At 38.1% G+C, this 18,107-nt stretch overlaps 1 protein-coding gene across 5 annotated transcripts in view; it reads left to right on the top strand.

The window, feature by feature from the left end:
* The window catches only part of syt14a (synaptotagmin XIVa), a 44,365-nt gene extending 26,488 nt beyond the window's left edge, over window positions 1-17,877 (top strand). For 2 of the 5 annotated variants that reach the window (XM_069535503.1, XM_069535502.1), the window contains 5 exons: window positions 6,924-7,189; window positions 7,278-7,727; window positions 8,743-8,932; window positions 10,151-10,207; window positions 13,466-17,877. In XM_069535503.1, the coding sequence (XP_069391604.1) occupies window positions 6,924-7,189; window positions 7,278-7,727; window positions 8,743-8,932; window positions 10,151-10,207; window positions 13,466-13,779 (1,277 nt within the window). In that variant the 3' untranslated portion in view covers window positions 13,780-17,877. The remainder of the gene's footprint in view (window positions 1-6,923; window positions 7,190-7,277; window positions 7,728-8,742; window positions 8,933-10,150; window positions 10,208-13,465) is intronic. The other 3 variants (XM_069535506.1, XM_069535507.1, XM_069535505.1) reach the window with 3 other exon arrangements.
* Window positions 17,878-18,107: the final 230 nt, after the last annotated feature.

Below are 18,107 nucleotides of genomic sequence, written 5' to 3'. Positions count from 1 at the left end.
CAGACGTCTCAAAGTATCGAAATATTCCTTCAAAGGAGGAGAAAAATCAAATAAAAGATAAATAAATAAAATGTTTACAAAGAGTAAAATGTTAAAATGAGGAGCTCAGGATCAAAACAAACTAAATTAAATGATTAAAAAAAAAACATTTCCAAGAAATGTTAAGGCAATAATGATCTGATTTGAAACAACTGCTTCCAAGAGCCATTGATTTCATTCACTCATTTATGACCTCCAACCAGTTAAAATGAAAGTGCTGGACAGATCCTGCAAAGCTTCATGAGATCACTGTCGTCTTCTTTGGAAACATTATATGTTTTCATGATTTGTTGTCCGTCCTCAGTCAGGAATAATTTGTGTCAATGTCTGACTGTGTTTTTCAAAGACGAAAACAGTCTCATCTTTGCCAGGGTCTTTAACTGGTGAATCATGTCTGAACCAGCTCTGTGTTATATAAGACAGGGGGTTCAAAGACTCAGTGTATTGCACCATCTATTTAAAGCAATGTTTGAACTCATTGCTGAGGGATAAATAGTGCATGACACGCTTCTGACTCCATTAGCAAAGAAAGCAACGCACTGGTTGAAAGGTTGTCATCATGCAAGTGCTGCAAAAGTTGTGTCTCCTCATAAACGCTAGATGGTCTCTGTCATCCTCAGCCAGAGTTCACATACAGGGTAACAGATAGGAAGTTTGGGCTGTTTATATTATTTATTTAAGACTTTCATTTTGCAATGCACACACAGACATTTAGGAATTCACCGATTTTCTCTTCAGGGAATCGTTCCACAACAGCCTCATTTAATCTTGCCGCTGCATAAGCTTGAAGGATAAGAGTTAGTTAATGATTCTTGTCAGTCAAGTGGTTCTGTGGCAGTGGTGAGAACAAGTAAGATAGATTACTAATTATTCACGGTCCACTATCGGGACAGTTTGTCAGAACAACATCTGATTATTGTTCATTTACGTCTGTGCATGTTGCCAGCAAATAGAGCAGTATTTTGTAATATATATATCGTGTGGAAATACAGTGATGCCTTTCAAAAACAATCAAGCTAGTGAAGGTGGCTCTAGCTGGTTCTGAATATTTTCCTGCCTCTGACTTTCATACCCCGTCCATAATAGGGTGGATATTTTTGCAAAATTAGCATTTCCTGTTTGGCCTCTCGTCCATACACAAACAGAGTTTTAAGTCTCTCTAACTTTACGAACAAATTGTATCTGTACGTGTAAAACAGAGCAATTTGGAAATTATGTCATCACAGCTTACTCGGCCCACTGTTGCTTTGTGTAATGAGCCTGCACCAGAAACAACAACAATGGTGACAATATGCCAGTGTTAATACATTTGGTTTGCACAGCTAGCTCTTTTTTTTAATTTAGCATTTATTTACCTCTATACTTAGACCACAGGGTTCTTGTCATTTTTGATGGATCATTGATGTCGACTTTATCGCCACCTACTGGCCCGCCATGCTTCTTCGAGCATTTGTAGTCTTTTTACATTCTTGTCTGGATGGATACATTTTGTGAAATGTTTTTTGGAAGAAGAAAAAAAACAGATTGGGGAATATAATACATTCTTGATTAAAATGATATCAATTATAATCATATAATTATAATTCTTAATTATATCAAGCACAAACTGCTTGAACCTTTAAAACAGTTTAAAGGGACCACAAAATATATCAGGTGGCCTATATATGAATCAGCAGTTCACTGCATTCAAGACTGCATTTGTTTTTTTGGACACAGCCATAGCTGACTTGTTTTCGGTGTCATGATGCTTCCTTGTGAGGAAGAGGGAGGCAGGGATTTGACTCACTGTGCCTGGCAGCAATCATTTGGAATGTATGTGGTTTATTTATACGAGAACATTTTAGCTATGAAGGGCCTTGTATTTGTTTTGATGTCATTCAAATACCCTTAAAGGTTTGACGGATTATATCGAAGATTACAGATTTCGAAGCAGATTATTTTTTCCCTTAAAATAAAAAGATTGCATCAAGAAAACATCCAGTGAACATTTGGAGGTTCTCAAAACCTTGTTTTTGTATCAGTTGAACAGATTATTCTAATAAAGTTCCTTTTAATCCACAACTATAACCTTGATTTAGTGAAGGGAAAGCCACGTCCATTGATTGTTGCCTGATGGTTAGAAGAGAGGTTTGTTATTTTCTTCCCTGTGGCCAGGCTATGGTAGCTGTGACTTTCTTCTCCACCATGTCATAACAGCAAGCCACCATGGATCAGTAATGATCAAGCAGCTGCCTCATACCTGAACTGACATCTGGTCATGATTTATCTCCCAAACTAAAAATGTGGAAATCCAGTAGTTAGATTCCAAAATAGCTTAAGGCCATTTTCATTTAATCTTCAACTAGACTTTATTTCATTAATTTCAAACAAGCCTTCGTAAAATTTCTAAGGAGCCTGTAGTTAAGTTTCCTCTTAACCCACACTGCTGCTTTTGTTCAGGACATATGTATTAAACATGAGGGGGCTTGTGCAGAGGCTGCAGAATCAGGGACGATGCTGCCCCGGTGGCTCCGCTCTCAAAATAGGAAGCTTCCTAAAATAGGTAATAAGTGAGAAAGAAATGGTCTGCAGTTTGTCTGAACCAGCTGCCTGTTTCTAAGCATGATGGATATTTTAATGTAATGTAATTATTGACATTGAGCACTTACCGTTATTGTGAAATTCAAAGTTCATTAAAATGACTTGTCATCATTACCAAAGTCCTTCTGAAAAACACCTGAGAACATCTATAAAATTAATCTTAGCCAATGAAATGTCCTTGTGTGTGTGTGTGTGTGTGTGTGTGTGTGTGTGTGTGTGTGTGTGTGTGTGTGTGTGTGTGTGTGTGCAGGTAATGCATCCTCTTGTGTATGCAGATAAATCATTGCCATACTAATTAGAAACATATTAGCAACATAATTAATCACTATGGATTTTTTTTTTTTTTTAATCTCATCTCCGTAATTCATTCACGGTTCTGTTTATGAGGCTCCTAACACATTAGTTAACAATCTGCTTCGAGCCCCAGAGTTCAGAAAAACTGGTGAAGTCTACCATGATACTTGTTATCCAGGATCAACAATATAAATATAAATAACAATATCAACATTTATAATCTTATAAGTGAAGAAACACACAGACCTCAGGGCGACAACAATATGGAGGTTTGCTGTGAGCCTAGTTTTTACTCGCCCTGGACAAACTCTGATGATAATGAAAGTCAGTATATAACACATTACATGCTGACAACAATACTGTTGTGTAAGTGTGTGACTAATACAGTGTCTCCCTTTTTATAAGTCTGCCTGATGTCTATCTGTATGTCTCTTTTTTACCAGGAGTGGTTCATGTACATATACACACATACGCCCACAGAGTATCTTTTGTTTCTTTTGTCTTATGACACAACGCTTAATAGAATGAATGCTGCCTCCGCCAAAGCGAGTGTTGGTAGATGTTCAAGTGTTATTTTTTGTATATAGGGAAGGACACGATAGGCATTTAGGCTTTTATAGAAACCCTTATAAACATGTAATTCACAATAACTGGCCAAATATTGAGGCTACACACATGAGAGGAGAATCCCTTGTTCAAAATTTTAGTTTCCAAGAGACATTAGCTGCATTTAAGTTCTGACAAGCTGCAGAAAGCACATATGGTGGATTCAGATGATCATGGCTACTAATTACTTTGCGAAAAACCAAAAAATAAACAAATGTTCAAAGACCTACACCAAAATTACATTGGACTATTTTTTCATGTTGGTATCAATTAATGAGCTTTGAAAAATGGTGTTGGGTGCATATTATTCTGACTGTGCACTCTACATTCTTATTGCTAAGCTAGGCTAACAAACACATGACATTAAACCTCCTAGCTTAAAGAAAATGCCATTTTCCTAACACTCAAAGGTAATTCCCATCATGTTTATGCTGCATAATCATGTAATTGTCTATAATAAAATCAAACTTGTATTAAATGTATGCTTGGTTTTTCTGTAGTGTTGTAGCTTTCAGTGGCTGGGGTAAAAAAATCATGACATAGCAATAGGGTGGCATGGGGACTGTAAGGAGTTGTAAAATGTAATTGTAAGCAATCATATGATAGTGATGTTTGCTTGGAAAAGCCGCCCTACTTACTTGTTAAATTATCCATCGGCCATATTTGTCTGAATCAGGATCATTTTACAAACATTCATTAGACAGTGGGTCAGGCTATTTGCAGACAGGGGATGGAGCTTTCACTGTTTGCATTATTGATCGTAACTGAACTGTGTTGAATTGGTGTTTTGTGAAATCGTACAATAAATCTCTCTAACTGCAATAAGCCAACTGAGCAAAGGGGCCGTGTGTTTCCCCCTTCTAAAAACCGTGGGCACAACAATAAAGTGTTGCTCCTCTAATTTGTCACCTCAGATTTTTTCGTACCTGAGTCTCACAGTCGAGATTCACAGATATCAAACTGGTACCCCACTTAAAGAGGTACAAGAAGGCAAAACACGGCGACTGCCAGTACAGAGGGGATGAAACTGCGTGAAGGAAGGGTGGGTTAGACGAGCGGAGGAATGGTAACCATCCCAATTAGTGGGCTGGAGAAAAGAGTAGTGCTGTTGCACAGCAGCTTCCATCAAATCAACCGCCCCCGGCTCAGCGGGAAAAAAGCTGCTCAAAATGGATTTGCTCCTTTTATCAAGCCCTCCATGACACTTAGTTAAGACTCCTTTGCCTCCATCCTTCCACTGATATGTGCCACTTTGAGGTGGTGTCTCACTGACATTATTAAGAGCGAAAGTTTCAAGAACTTTGGAGAAAGCTGGAACAATGAGTCGCTGCGGATTACGTCATCATAGTGTTGGCTTTTTCCAAAAGTTAGGAGACAGCATAAGAAGGGGATTTTTTCCAAGTTATTTTCCTCTTCATCTTTTGTTTTCTTTCTTCCTTTTGCAAGAATCAGGGTATAAAGCACTCTTTGCCAGTGTCCCTATGGGAGTATTAGCATCAGCTGCTCAATTTTTCTGAATCCAAATTGGACAAGGTTTGAGAATGCAACTGGCAACACTATTCGTGGTTCTTTATCAGTGCCACAGAGATGCTCAGTGTAGCCTCATTCTGCATGTGCCTTGTGGGCATTTGAGGCCTTTTAAAACGGTTAGAGGCATTAAATCTGTGACAGATTAAGAAGTATTCAGTTCAGTCCTTTAACACAGCTGATGTTTTATGTAGGTTGTGCATTCAGATGATTCCTCTCACAGACCACATGAGGTCTGTGAGAGTGATCCTGCTCCATTTGTGAGGGAAAATACATTCTGTTATAAATATGGTATATTCAATTATAACTTCATTCAAAATAATTACATAAAAAATATATTTTTTACCTGAAAATAACTATTAATTAAATAATTATTGACACACACCTTTACAGCTTTATCAAATATCACAAAGAATTACATTGCATGATGCTTTGTTGTAATCTAATGTTAATTCGGTAAAAATACTTCTTCATCATGCTCTTTTGCGGAAAAGAGATTTCCCAAATGTCTTTCAAATACAATCAACGTTTGTTTTCACATTTATGTCATATCTTATAATAAGCACTTTGAATTTTCTAGTGTATAAAATATATGCAAAAATAAGATTGTATTGCCTTTCCTACATTAATAACTGCAGCTGAGGTGTCAACATGACTATACAAAGGGAATATATGCTTTGCACTATTTGTTAACACGACTGATATCCTGCTAAAACAATGGAGAAGTTGTGCACTCGGACTCTCTGATGCATTTATTATCAAGGTTTCTGCAAATTGTCTTTTTTAGGATTATTAAGAATCCCATCCCGAAGGAAGGCAGTTTGCTGAGAAATAAATCGTCCAAAGTTGAAATAAAAAACATTTTTTCATCCTATTTATTTCTGGGGTTTTTTAATCAAAGGGGACAAAATGTCACAATTTGATGCTCCTCGGCAGATTATTGCTTCAAGCTAATTTGGTTCTGTAATCCCCTGGCAGGACAAAAAGGCAGCACAATAACAGAAAGGACAGGATCAAACATACAATACAGAACTAGACACACACCACTAAAGTATGTTTGTCAAATAAAGGTGAGTCATGACCACAGTGAGTGAGGGCAGAGCTGAGCAGATTTTAATGGGTTTTTAAGTTGTTTTTGATCATTTTGAAGTTACAGCCCCTCACATCATCATCAGGTTGTTCACTTGACTTGTGGCTGTTACAGAGAAAGCTGATTGCCTTAGTTATGAAAATAAATTGGTTTGTATAAGGAGGTCTAGGGCTTTTATACAAGCATATCTTCAACATGTAAAGCAACATTACCATTGTACTAAGTTGTACTCTATGGTTTAAATCATATTCAATGAAAAACATACCTTTTGAAGTGGCGGCTGGTGATACATTTAATTGGGGGGTGCAGGTGTAACCCCCAGTTAAAGAGCAGCCTCAGGTCCAGGGGTTGCCAAAACTTTTAGGACCCCCATTCAGCTCCATTTGGTCGGCGCCCCACACCCAGAACTTTATGTATTTGGGAAAAAATGAACCGAATACAATTTGAAAACAACTCATATTGAACACTCCCAGGTGCTTACAGTCTACCAGGAGCATTGTACTTGTAAACTATTATTATCTAATTAAATCATGTTTAACATTTTTATACAGGCTTTATTTGTCCCAGGATGTTGGAGGGGGCGGCATCCTAATGCCCCGTATTAGCCAGCCACCACTGACCTTTTGAGTTGTTAATGATTTTACTGAGACATGATTGATGGAGCTCCTTGTTATGATCAATTGTTTACTTGACAGATCCTTAACTTTATCTGCACTACATCATTCATAAAGAAGTCACAAAGTAATACACTTTATAATATGTATTTTATAAATTTCCTTCGGCCCAGTCAACTGCATTCAGCGAATGAGACGCACACCGCCACTGGATGAGCTTCAGCCACCACCCTATCAGGATGAGAATGGCTCTCCACGGATGTCCTGCACACTGTCCGACCTGGGTGACGCCAAGTGTGATCTGTCCCAAACCAGCGGCAGTCCTCACTTGTCCTTTGGCAAATGTCCTAGTGTGGACAGTGACGACCATGAGAGTTACCTCAACAAGGGCTATGAGGAGGATGTACCCAGTGACAGTACCGCCGTCCTCAGCCCAGAGGTAAGTAGCAGTGATATTATAATAATACATGACTGTGAAAAAGTGTTTTTATGGGTGAGATGTTTACATTGAACATATCACTCTTTAGGATATGTCTGCCCGAGGATCAGCATCACAGCTCCCTAAAGGTTACGAACCAGATCCCATTGCAAAATACGGCACTCTGGATGTAGTGTTTGACTATGACTCAGAGGAGCAGCAGCTGGCGCTGACCATCATGGCAGTAACGGACCTCCCCGCCCACAAACGCACTGGCAACTTTTCCTGGCAGGTCCACCTAGTGCTGCTACCCACCAAGAAGCAGAGAGCAAAGACGGGGATCCAGCGAGGCCCGTGTCCCATCTTCACAGAGACCTTCCGCTTCAGCCACGTGGAGTCAGAGATGATCAGCAATTACGCTCTCCGCTTCCGCCTTTACAGTATGCGGCGGATGAAGAAGGAGAAGGTGCTCGGGGAGAAGGTGTTCTACCTCACCAAGCTCAACCTTCAGGGCAAAATGTCGGTGCCAGTCATATTAGACCCATGCTGTGCTCTCCTGGTGAGTACGATCAGAGCAGATGTTGGCTTTCAAGCTTTTGCGCAACACTTCCCTAATTGCTCCGCTACACTGATTGATCTTACATATGGTTGATTAGTATTTTCAGAGCAAGGTTTTATTTTGTAGCTTGAGAGAATATTAAGTTCCTGTTTGATGGATGAGCTCTTTTGTTTTGTTTGGTGTCATGAATGTGAGCAATAGATTGTGGGCCATGCTAACTCAGTGAAGACAAGTTCAAGAAGTGATGAACTTTAAAAAATATGATTTGAGGGCAGCACCACCATGCGTGGATGGCCACAGTATGAACAGATACAGCATTGTGTTAATTAGTCGAGACAAATGTTTGAAATCAGTGAAAAACATACATTTGAATATCTTTTAATATTACTATTTACTTCAACAGCCTCGTTGTACAGAACATCAAACTCTGTAACTTGTAACAATAATAGACAATATTTCAGAGCTCCCCCTAAATATCTCAAAGTAGCCTTTCACGGGAATTAATTTCAGGGGAGCCAGGTTACCCTTAGCGCCCACGTAGTTCGAACAATGCCTCAATTGCAACGATTAGGGCAATTTGGAAAAGGTGTTGTAAGCTAACCTTAAGGTAAAGTGAAACACTTACATTGATGTTGTGACCAAATAAATGGACCTGATGTTGGTTTTACTAGCTAGCTATAGCTGTACTGAGCAACTGAAATCTTTAAGATGTAAAACAAGATGGTTTTTGAGAAATGAGAAAATGCAATCTTTCCTTATTATTGTAAACTACATTTGAGATCAGAAAGACTGACAGCTGTTGTTACTGAGGAAGACACGGCTTAGAGAATTGTTGAAATTACCTTCTGATGTGTCATCAGAATAAATGTGTACTCTCGGTTCTGCAAATGCTATTTAGATTAATGTTAATGAACATAAAACTTTACTTTCACACAGTGAAATCTTGATAATCCACTTAATATGTAGATGTAGAGGGTAGATCTCCAGTGAGCAATTTTCTGACTGTCCCTCTCAGGGTGGGGAATCCCAGGTGAGCCTTTCAGATTTGACATGCAGCGAAAGCGCCTCATCATTCCAGTCAGTAAGTCAGACTTCCACCCCAGAGATCCTTGTGGGCCTGGTGTACAACGCCACGACAGGACGTCTCTCTGTGGAGATCATCAAAGGCATCCATTTCAAAAACCTAGCTGCCAACAAACCACCCAGTAAGTACCACAAAACGTTTTATTTGAGCAGTGTGTGGAAAGAGCAGTGAACAGTAAAACTATTAAATGTTTTGTTTCAGATACTAGAATGGAAAGGGACAAGTTGAGCTGGTCCATAGGGATTTGTGTTTGACTCACATTGTGAAAATAAGTGATCCTGCTTATGTATTAAACATATTACTATATTACAACATAGTATTAGGGCCATATTTTAAAAAATATTAAATATAATAAAATGAGATTTTGAGAATAAGATTGTGATATTAAAAGAAGTCATGATTGAGAAGAAAATCATAATATTACAGACATAATGTTGTAATTTAATGAGGAAAAATGCCATACTTTCATGAGGAAAGAGTGAAATTGTAATATTCTGAAAATAAAATCGTAATGTAATCAGAAAAAAGTCATTATGAGATTAAAGTTGTAATTCAACAAGAAATATAATATGATATATAATTTTGTGAATAAAGAAATCAATTAAATTTGGGGGAAATAAGAGAGACAGAGAACCTGTGATAGTTAGAGTTCCAATCCTGGATCCAAAATCTTTAACCAATGTAATTGTTTCTTGAGAAACTATGAAATCTCTCTGAACACGCAGATCTTTCCAGTGTCAGCCCTGAAGTTGACTACTATTTAACATTTTCTCCTCCACAAAAGAGGCAATTTCTTCAAGGTCCATGTGGTTTAATTGACAATTTCTTGCACAATCTTTTCAAAGTCCTGATACTTATGATGATGTGGTGCTGATTTGCGTGTGTAAGTATTTTCTTATTTATGAAACAAACTAAACATATAACTAAAAGTGCAGGTAACAGGCTGATCTTCTGATTCCTCCTCTAAAATGACACAGCCTAAAATTATAATATCACAACTTCTCATAATACTGACGTTATTCTCAAAATCTCTTTGTGTCTCGAATTAATTTGTGTGGTCATAGATAGATAGTTGTATCTATCCCAGCTGCACTACCTGCTTTGTGGTTTCCCTCCTTTCCCAGCCAGCCTCCTCAGTCAGTTTCCAGGGATCCAAGCAGCAAGTTCAAACAAAAAAACACCTCTTGTTGAACTTTGTGCAATGTTGTTGGCCTTCTGACCCTGTTTCTCTTTCCTCGCATCTTCTTTTGTGTCTGCACCTGAAATTCTCTCTCCCTGCCCCCTTTTTTGACATCTTGGTCCGCTGTTTTTCTTACTGCTGTCCAACCCTTGTTGTCAGATGGACTGTTCTGTTGTCTAAAACACTTGATAGGTGGACAGGTTTATATTATCAGAGGTGAGTCCCTGCCCCTGCCCCAAAGTCGGGTGCTATTCATGTTCAGTCTTAGACCTTTTCATACTGTCTTCATGGATGCAGATAATAACATACTTACATGCTTGATTGCTCATTATTTGTATTTAAGATTAACTATTTAATTTACTTACTCTGTAAATAGATTTTCATTTGAAATAGTTGAAACAATGTAATATTTTGGAGGAAACTGATTATTGTTACAACCATGAAATTTTAAAAGCACTATACGCAAGTGTTTTTGTTTTAAATATTTTTTTTAATTCACTGAAATCAAAACACTAGATATGAAGCTAAAGCCAGCTATCTGTGCAGCCCATAATCTTCCTAAATACCACAAATTGGTGATATAACTTTCAGGGTGCTTTCACACCTACTTGTTTGGTCCGGACCTACAGACTTTTGAGTTTCCTCTGAACTAAAATAGCAGGTGTGAAAGGAGCCTCAGTATAAAATTTTATATAGATAAAACTGAACCTTGGTTAGCTTAATTGCTGTGTTAAAACCGTTTATATTTTGGACTTTGGACCAATCACAGGAAGCTGAAAGTGCGGCATTAAAAAAATAGATAAAAAAGAAGTAGATGCAGCTTGCACGATCGCCCGTAGTCTTTGCCTCCAATGATATAATGTTTGAACGAGGAAGATGTTTCCTTTGCTGGTAGTAATACCATTAAGAGGCCAATAAATGAACTAAGTGAACCAGTTCATTAATTTCTCCATTTAAATGGAGAGACTAATGTCCTTTAAATAGCCAAATTGACAACATGTCAATGTCAGATGCACGACTATCGGAAAACAATCCATATCAAGTATAGACACAGCCCACGTAGGTGACGATGACATGACGTACGTATGTCATACACAGTTCTTTTAAATGTAAACAATTAAACAATTAACAATTATATGAACCTTGATAATAACCCTGGTCAGAACTTTCAGGTGTGAAAATGCCTTTAATCTCTTATAAATAAGATAAAGATAAAACATTCACCATAAACTGACAGAGCCAAGATAGCTGCAGTCTTTATGCTAAGCTGATAGCCTCCTTGCTTTAGCTTTATATTTAACATGCAAAACTAAAAGTTGTATCCATGTATAATCTGGTGAAAAATCTAAATTTAATTCTGGTCTGGCACTACAGCAATTTCTTCACACTTACTCATCCATGAAGATTATTGCTTGTTGTAACCTTTGTTCCCTGCAGTTGTTGAACGCGTATCTTTTGCATGCAGCACTGTCACCACACTATCTCATGTCTTTCTTGTGTTTGTGCCTGTGATGCCTGGAAGTCTTTTATTCTACTCAGAAATAACACTTTTCACGCTGTGTACCTCAATCTGGTTTGCTTGGTGGCTGATGGCCAGCTAGAAGCAAATGTTGTGCATCACTGACTGCTGGCTTAATCCAAACAGTGGGCTACACTTTGGCATGCTTTGGGTGTAATCTTTCATTTCATTTTCTCTGCTTACAGCACATGAAACAGAAACAGGACTTCTTGGGATAGAGTAGCATAAATGTTCATCTTACACACACCCTGTGCTGTCCTCCCATTAATTGCCATGTTCCTTGTATATTCATGAATGTCAGTAACTAATGACTAGCTGCCAGATTTTGATATTGTTTGTGCTTTCCTGAATAGCATACGCACGTACTGTATAGTCTTCAAATTACATTTAGAAAAAATAGTCACATCTGGTAACACTGAAAAAATCTTTGTGCAAAATCCTCATGCAGGCCTTGATTGACTTTGTGCGTCTTACAAAGTGGAAGGAGTGCGGTGAAAGCCGCGGAGCAATTTCAAAGCTCCTTTTCTATCATTTCAAAACAGTACCAAGCCGACGAGTCAAGTTAATCATCAGTCGCAGCCCCTCTCATTCAGCAACAATACCCAAGAGCCATGCATCACCGCTACTGACCACTTAAGACATCCACAGCTCCACACAGCCCATTCAGCAGCAGTCAAAAAAGAAATCAAGGCTATTTTTTTCACTGTGCTTTTATGTCAAAGAGCGCAACTGAATGTGTGATTCAAGGCGGTGAGCTAGGCGTTGGAAGGCAGCTGGCACTCGACAGCATGAAAGCCCCTGCAATTCATTCCTTCTACTCTCTCTTAGACAGGAACATAATACACAGTATTATTACAGAATGTGGTTGTAGACGAGGGGCGAAACACTCTCAAAGGCCCATTGTGATTGCCAGTCTTGCCTCATTTACTTTTCAGCCGGATTTGTGGCATCGGTTTATGTCATGATTTCTGCATCGAAATGAGGAGTGAATAAGGCAACCTTGAATGCTGAATCACTTGATAACAGAAAATGTATAATGTCTTTTTTCCCTTTTTTGGGGTTAAACGCATGAAAATGATTTTTTTTGCTTTTGTTGTGCAATAAAACAGATGGGAATCGGCAGGGGATAAAAGGTGGGAAATGTCACACAGAGTATCAGTGACATGCCATAACAGCTCCATGCTAAATTTAAATACTGCTTCCAGTAAACTTGTCCACAGATCATGTTCTCTCTTTGATTAGAAAGATCTTAATCTAATTATTTTTGTTCCTGATATAAAAGTGGTATATTGTCTAGACGCATTGGAATTATCCAACAGTCGCTTATAATCTGTGAATTTTTTAACGTTTGCGTGCAGCAGGCGTGCATCTCTCAGAAATATGTGACTCTTGTTTTGGACAGCATGTCTTGGGACACTGCCCTGGGCTTTAAAAGATTCTAATTTCAGCCACATAATTTGTTCCAGATAAGGCTCCTTGTCCTTTAAGCACAGACGGACATATAACTAACTTTTTCTTGCCCATATTTTATCTTCAACATTATTTCCTGCTTCAGGTTAGACATACAGGAGTTGCATAGCAACAAGACTAAAATAACACTCTTAGAAACCTTTGAGTTCTTGCTCTCTGTTATCAGGAGCACTCACAGCTGTGCTTTGTTTTTGATCAGGAGAGAAACCACATCCTATGTGGTCAGGATCAGTTGCAGTGACTTTAACAAGAACGAATACTTTGTGGGGGGAAATGACAATGCTGTCATACTGCTGCAGAGGAAACAGCTGCAGCAGGTGGTGGTACTTTGATTCAAAGACAATAAGGATTTTGCACAAATGATCCAATACTTAACTTAGGAAACATTGAAGCAATGTACACCATCATACCATGTATTTATAAATATATGTCAAAAGGTTTTTTATATCACCTCTTATTGTCCACTCCACCTGTGTCTCATCTAGATACATATGTTAAGCTGACCTTACTGAACTCCATGGGTCACGAGATGTCCAAGTGTAAGACATCCATCTGTCGGGGTCAGCCCAACCCAACCTACAAAGAGACGTTTGTCTTCCAGGTAGCCCTTTTCCAGCTATCGGACGTCACGCTCATTCTCTCCGTCTACAACAAGCGCAGCATGAAGCGCAAAGAGATGATTGGCTGGATTTCGCTCGGCCTCAACAGCTCCGGAGAGGAGGAGCTCACCCACTGGACGCAGATGAAAGAGTCTAAAGGACAGCAGGTTTGCCGATGGCACAGTTTGCTGGAGTCCTAACAGTGACAGAAGAGTATGATGAGGAAGTGCTGAGGGGTAACTGCACAGAGCAGTTGTTGTCCCAGAGGAGCGAGACATGGATTCAGCAGGGAAACAGGAATGTGACGGAACCATGTGTTCAGTTGTTCATCACAGCATAGCATAATAATTTTCATGGCACTGTGTCTAAACTCACATTGACAACCATTGATAGTAGTATAATATGGAAAGAAATGTGATGTCAAGGGTTGTCTTGGAAAGATCTTTTCCTTTTTTTCTGCAGATGACACTCTGTCCTTTGAACTGGTTAAGATGTAGCCTGTTCCTAGAGGCAGGTCCTGGATAATATTCACAAGAAAGTTAAAGTCTGGTAATTTTGTGTACCCACACCTCTGGCTCAAACAACGGTTGCCGGATCATCCTTAATCTTCTCATAGAGACTTTAATTCTGATCCTTGAGCAAGCTTTGAAGGTCTCAGAGCAAAAATCATTGGTTTTCTCAGAATTTGTAGAACAAGTATGTCATTAATTGAACCTTTCCCTTAAAAAAGCCACAAAAGAAAATAAATGGCCATTGCAAATACATAGTTAGTTTAATGTTTAAGTCACAGTGGAATGAAAATGAGTTGCGATCGCCTTCTTACTTGCCCAGTGAGCTCATGATACATAGACTACTAGGTATAGCAGATATTTGAATAGTATTTTGATATTTTTTTTATCTGAAAAAAATGTGTGAAATCCTTTTACTTTGAAACGGGTACAGGAAGTGTTGCAAAAAATTTTGTTTGTGGTATATTCAACAGACATTGAAACTGTGGTGGAAGATCATTTATTTTATTTTGCTGTGAATTGTGCAAAGTAAGCAGAGAAAAATACATGAGACCGAGAAAAGCAAGGCGGGCAGAAATATGTTACCATACTAATATATAGTACATTTCTTTAATTTCACTGTAACTTTAATCTTAAGTTTATTTAATATCATAGTGAAGTGATTTGAAACATATAGGGCTTTAAGCAATTTTCATTTTTCAAATATTTTTTACAACTTGCCAGCTACCTGAAGCAACTATCTTGTTAACGACGTAAATCAGGCAGCACCAGAGTCACTTAGCTCTGAATTTCACCAGATGTCGGTTGCTTAAGCCAGATGTGTGGCTACATTAGGCTACTATCAATGTGTCAGCTACTCTGTTCAGTATGTATCAATCAGAAACAAGTCATTACTTAGGCACAAGAAACAGAAACACCAACACAAAACAGGTTTCATTAATTTAACCGGTATTCATGTTAAAGCACCACTTGTTATATATTTTGCAGATTTCTACTTTGCCGAAGTGTAATTTGCCAGTTGTTGTGTTCAAACATATGCAGGACTCTGAGGATGGAGGAACACTGAATGATTTTTACAGCCTACGGAAAATGGATTTTGAAGAGTTAAGTCAAAATTAAATTACAGCCATTTTTAAGGAGTTCTTCTGTCCCAGTCGACACTGCCATTGTAAAATATCTCAACATTTGTCTGAGCCTCTTACAAAACGACACTTTCAATCAAGTGAAATGTATGACATCACTGACAGCGACAGTGTCACAGTTGACATGATCCCTGAGAGTCAGTGAACGTTTGATATTTTTGGAAAACTCTACTTTACGGCTGCACTGACTGAGATGCGTAGTTACTGTGGTGGTTTGATAATCTTCACTTTGCGTTGACCAATCAACAGCTGCAGTGAATTTCGAAGACACTTTCAAAGGAATCTCAAGACACAGATGTTACAGATATCTGAATTATTCATACATCACAGAGTGAAGTAACAGGTGAGAAGAAAATGTACCTGTTACTCTCTTTTACCTGCTTTGGTGCTATGTCGGTGCTGTGGCTGCGCACGCACAGAATCCCTTGCCTTATGCTTTAGTCAGTTCACACATTTCTTCAAGTAGACCCAGTTGAAAAAACGGACAGGGACACACACCCTCAGAGCACACACACACCTGCATCTATGATTGCAGAAAGCATACACACATAGGCACGCACGCGCACGTACACATATACGGTACAGCACCAGTCAACCTTACTGAAGGGAGTCCAGACTGTTTTCATAGGAGCCTCGGTGTGCAGACTGTGGGTTATGAGTTGTATTCTTCGATGTGGACACTTTCTTACTTCATTTTACAAACAACATATACATATACTCCTTGCTGTGCCTGTAGTTGTCGTGAAAACTAGCTTTGTGCAGTGTTACCAGGTGGATGTGTGTGCGTGTGTTGAATGCACAGTGCAGTAAAGGGAGCATAGGGGGCTGTGATGTCAGTAGTTGTTTCACTTTCTTGCTGGGTGTGATCATTTATGACTTTGATTGCTGGTATTTAGAACAAAACAATCCACTTCTTGATTGTCTGCCATACGTTTTATATACAGTAAATGTTTTCTTATCTATTTTTGTAACAATAATGGGGAAGAAATTGTGTGAAGACAGTTACGAGTGAAATATTAACCAACTCTGTGAGCAATACAATTGTGGACTGCTTCTCGTTATTAAAGTAACGCGATTATGTCTTATAGCAGCTGGTCCTCTTTACATTCTGTGTAAAGCCACAGAGTGCTGTGATGGAGACCAGGGGAGCTCATGTCAAACCAATCTGTCAAGACTTCTCAGCTTTGATGCTTCGAGCAGCGTGAATCAAAAGCACAGCCTTTACAGCACAATGGTGAAACACACCATGTGAAAGACGTGAAATCAGTCATACATCATATCATTCGGATCCTGGATAGGATTGCAAATCCACTGTTACATGACCCTACTGTATTAGCGGGGTTTTTTTTTCCCAATCAAAGTAAATCAACAGAATGTGTGCAGGAATGTACTGTAGATGTGTTTGAACGGTGATGGAAGCCATGTTTTTGTGCGTCTTTATTTTTCCCAAGATGATGAATGATGAACATTCACTGAAAAATAATCTTCACTGAAGATAAATTACAGTAAAAGAGATTAGTTACTAAAAAATCTATAATTTTTTTTGTGTAAAATATACACTTACATCTTCCTGGGAGCATCACACATTGTGTTACGTTATTGTTGTGATTAACATGCCACTTCTTTTCAGATGGTACCACCAGGTCTTGTCATCATATATGGGAGCAAAAGAGGGCCAAACATTTTCAATCTTTTAAGCATCTGGATACCTAAATATACCTTTTTTTTAAATCCCAGACTATATAACATTATGGGATTTTTTTAAAAACACACAAAAATGAATCTAAATGTATGTAATTTATATTTTCCAGCTTTTACTTTTTTATAAGATGATTTAAAATTGTGAAATGAAATTGATTTATAAGTGTTTTTAGGGGCTGATAAATTCAGATAGAAATTTGTAAAATGATGCTCAAATTGAGAAATTGAGTTACTAAAATTTAAGGAGAACATTTTATATTATAGGAAACATGGGACCTCTGTCCTGTCAAGTTATGTTCTGTCAGTCAAGTAAAACATGTACACTTTTATTCTGTTTTCTAACTGTATTGAAATACAGACCACATTAATTTAAACAATGATACCAAAAGTAAAATATTATATTCAATCCTTTTAATTTAGAGATAATTAAATGTCATCATGTATTGTTAAGTATTTAATTTCCATTTGGGTTTCAATTGGTTATCCAGCTGCTTAAAACTAATAAATTGTGGCCTTTCTTTGCCTCCATACCTACGACATAGAGACCTGCTAGTTGAGAAACATTCTCTGCCAATGTTTGCTCGTCTTTCGCAAAATGGGTTTCACTAATAAGGTTTTTAAAACAGTATATTTATGCTTTGAAGTACGGTTTCTTTTTCTTTCATTTTTCTTAAGACGTTCTGAACTTTTCTGGTTTTTAACACTGGTTCTTATTGTGTGTTTTTTTTCTTTTAGTTTTGAAATGACCAATGCCACAGACGGCATCGCTGCCTTACTGTTTTTCACTCAGCTACTCTGTGTCACACTGTCTTAATGTATTTGTAGATGTACTTTCTTCTGTACTTCGGGCTGAGTTTGAGTTGTAAAATGTCTAACAAATTGATTTATGAGAGAGACGGTTTATATGTGATAAAGAATTATTGTTTAAAAAAGAGCAACAAAGAAAGCAATTATTGTTATTTGTGTGTGTGTGTGTTTGTGTTAACATAAAAGCCCTAAGGGAATCACATTAGTGCCAAATGAACAAACATCTCATTAGTTCTTTCTATCTGGAGGATTCTTATAACAGCCTCTCACACAGCGAGTGTTCACATTTTTGGTAAATTTTGTGTAAGATGTGCAGCTCAATTTACAAAGTGTTAATCAAATCTCCAACATGTGTTTTTTTCCTGCATA

The sequence above is a fragment of the Paralichthys olivaceus genome, chromosome 12 (genome assembly GCF_024713975.1).
Source record: "Paralichthys olivaceus isolate ysfri-2021 chromosome 12, ASM2471397v2, whole genome shotgun sequence".
NCBI classification, from domain to species: domain Eukaryota; kingdom Metazoa; phylum Chordata; class Actinopteri; order Pleuronectiformes; family Paralichthyidae; genus Paralichthys; species Paralichthys olivaceus.
The sequence above is the reverse complement of the archived record's forward strand: the minus strand, read 5'-3'. Positions and strand labels throughout refer to the sequence as shown.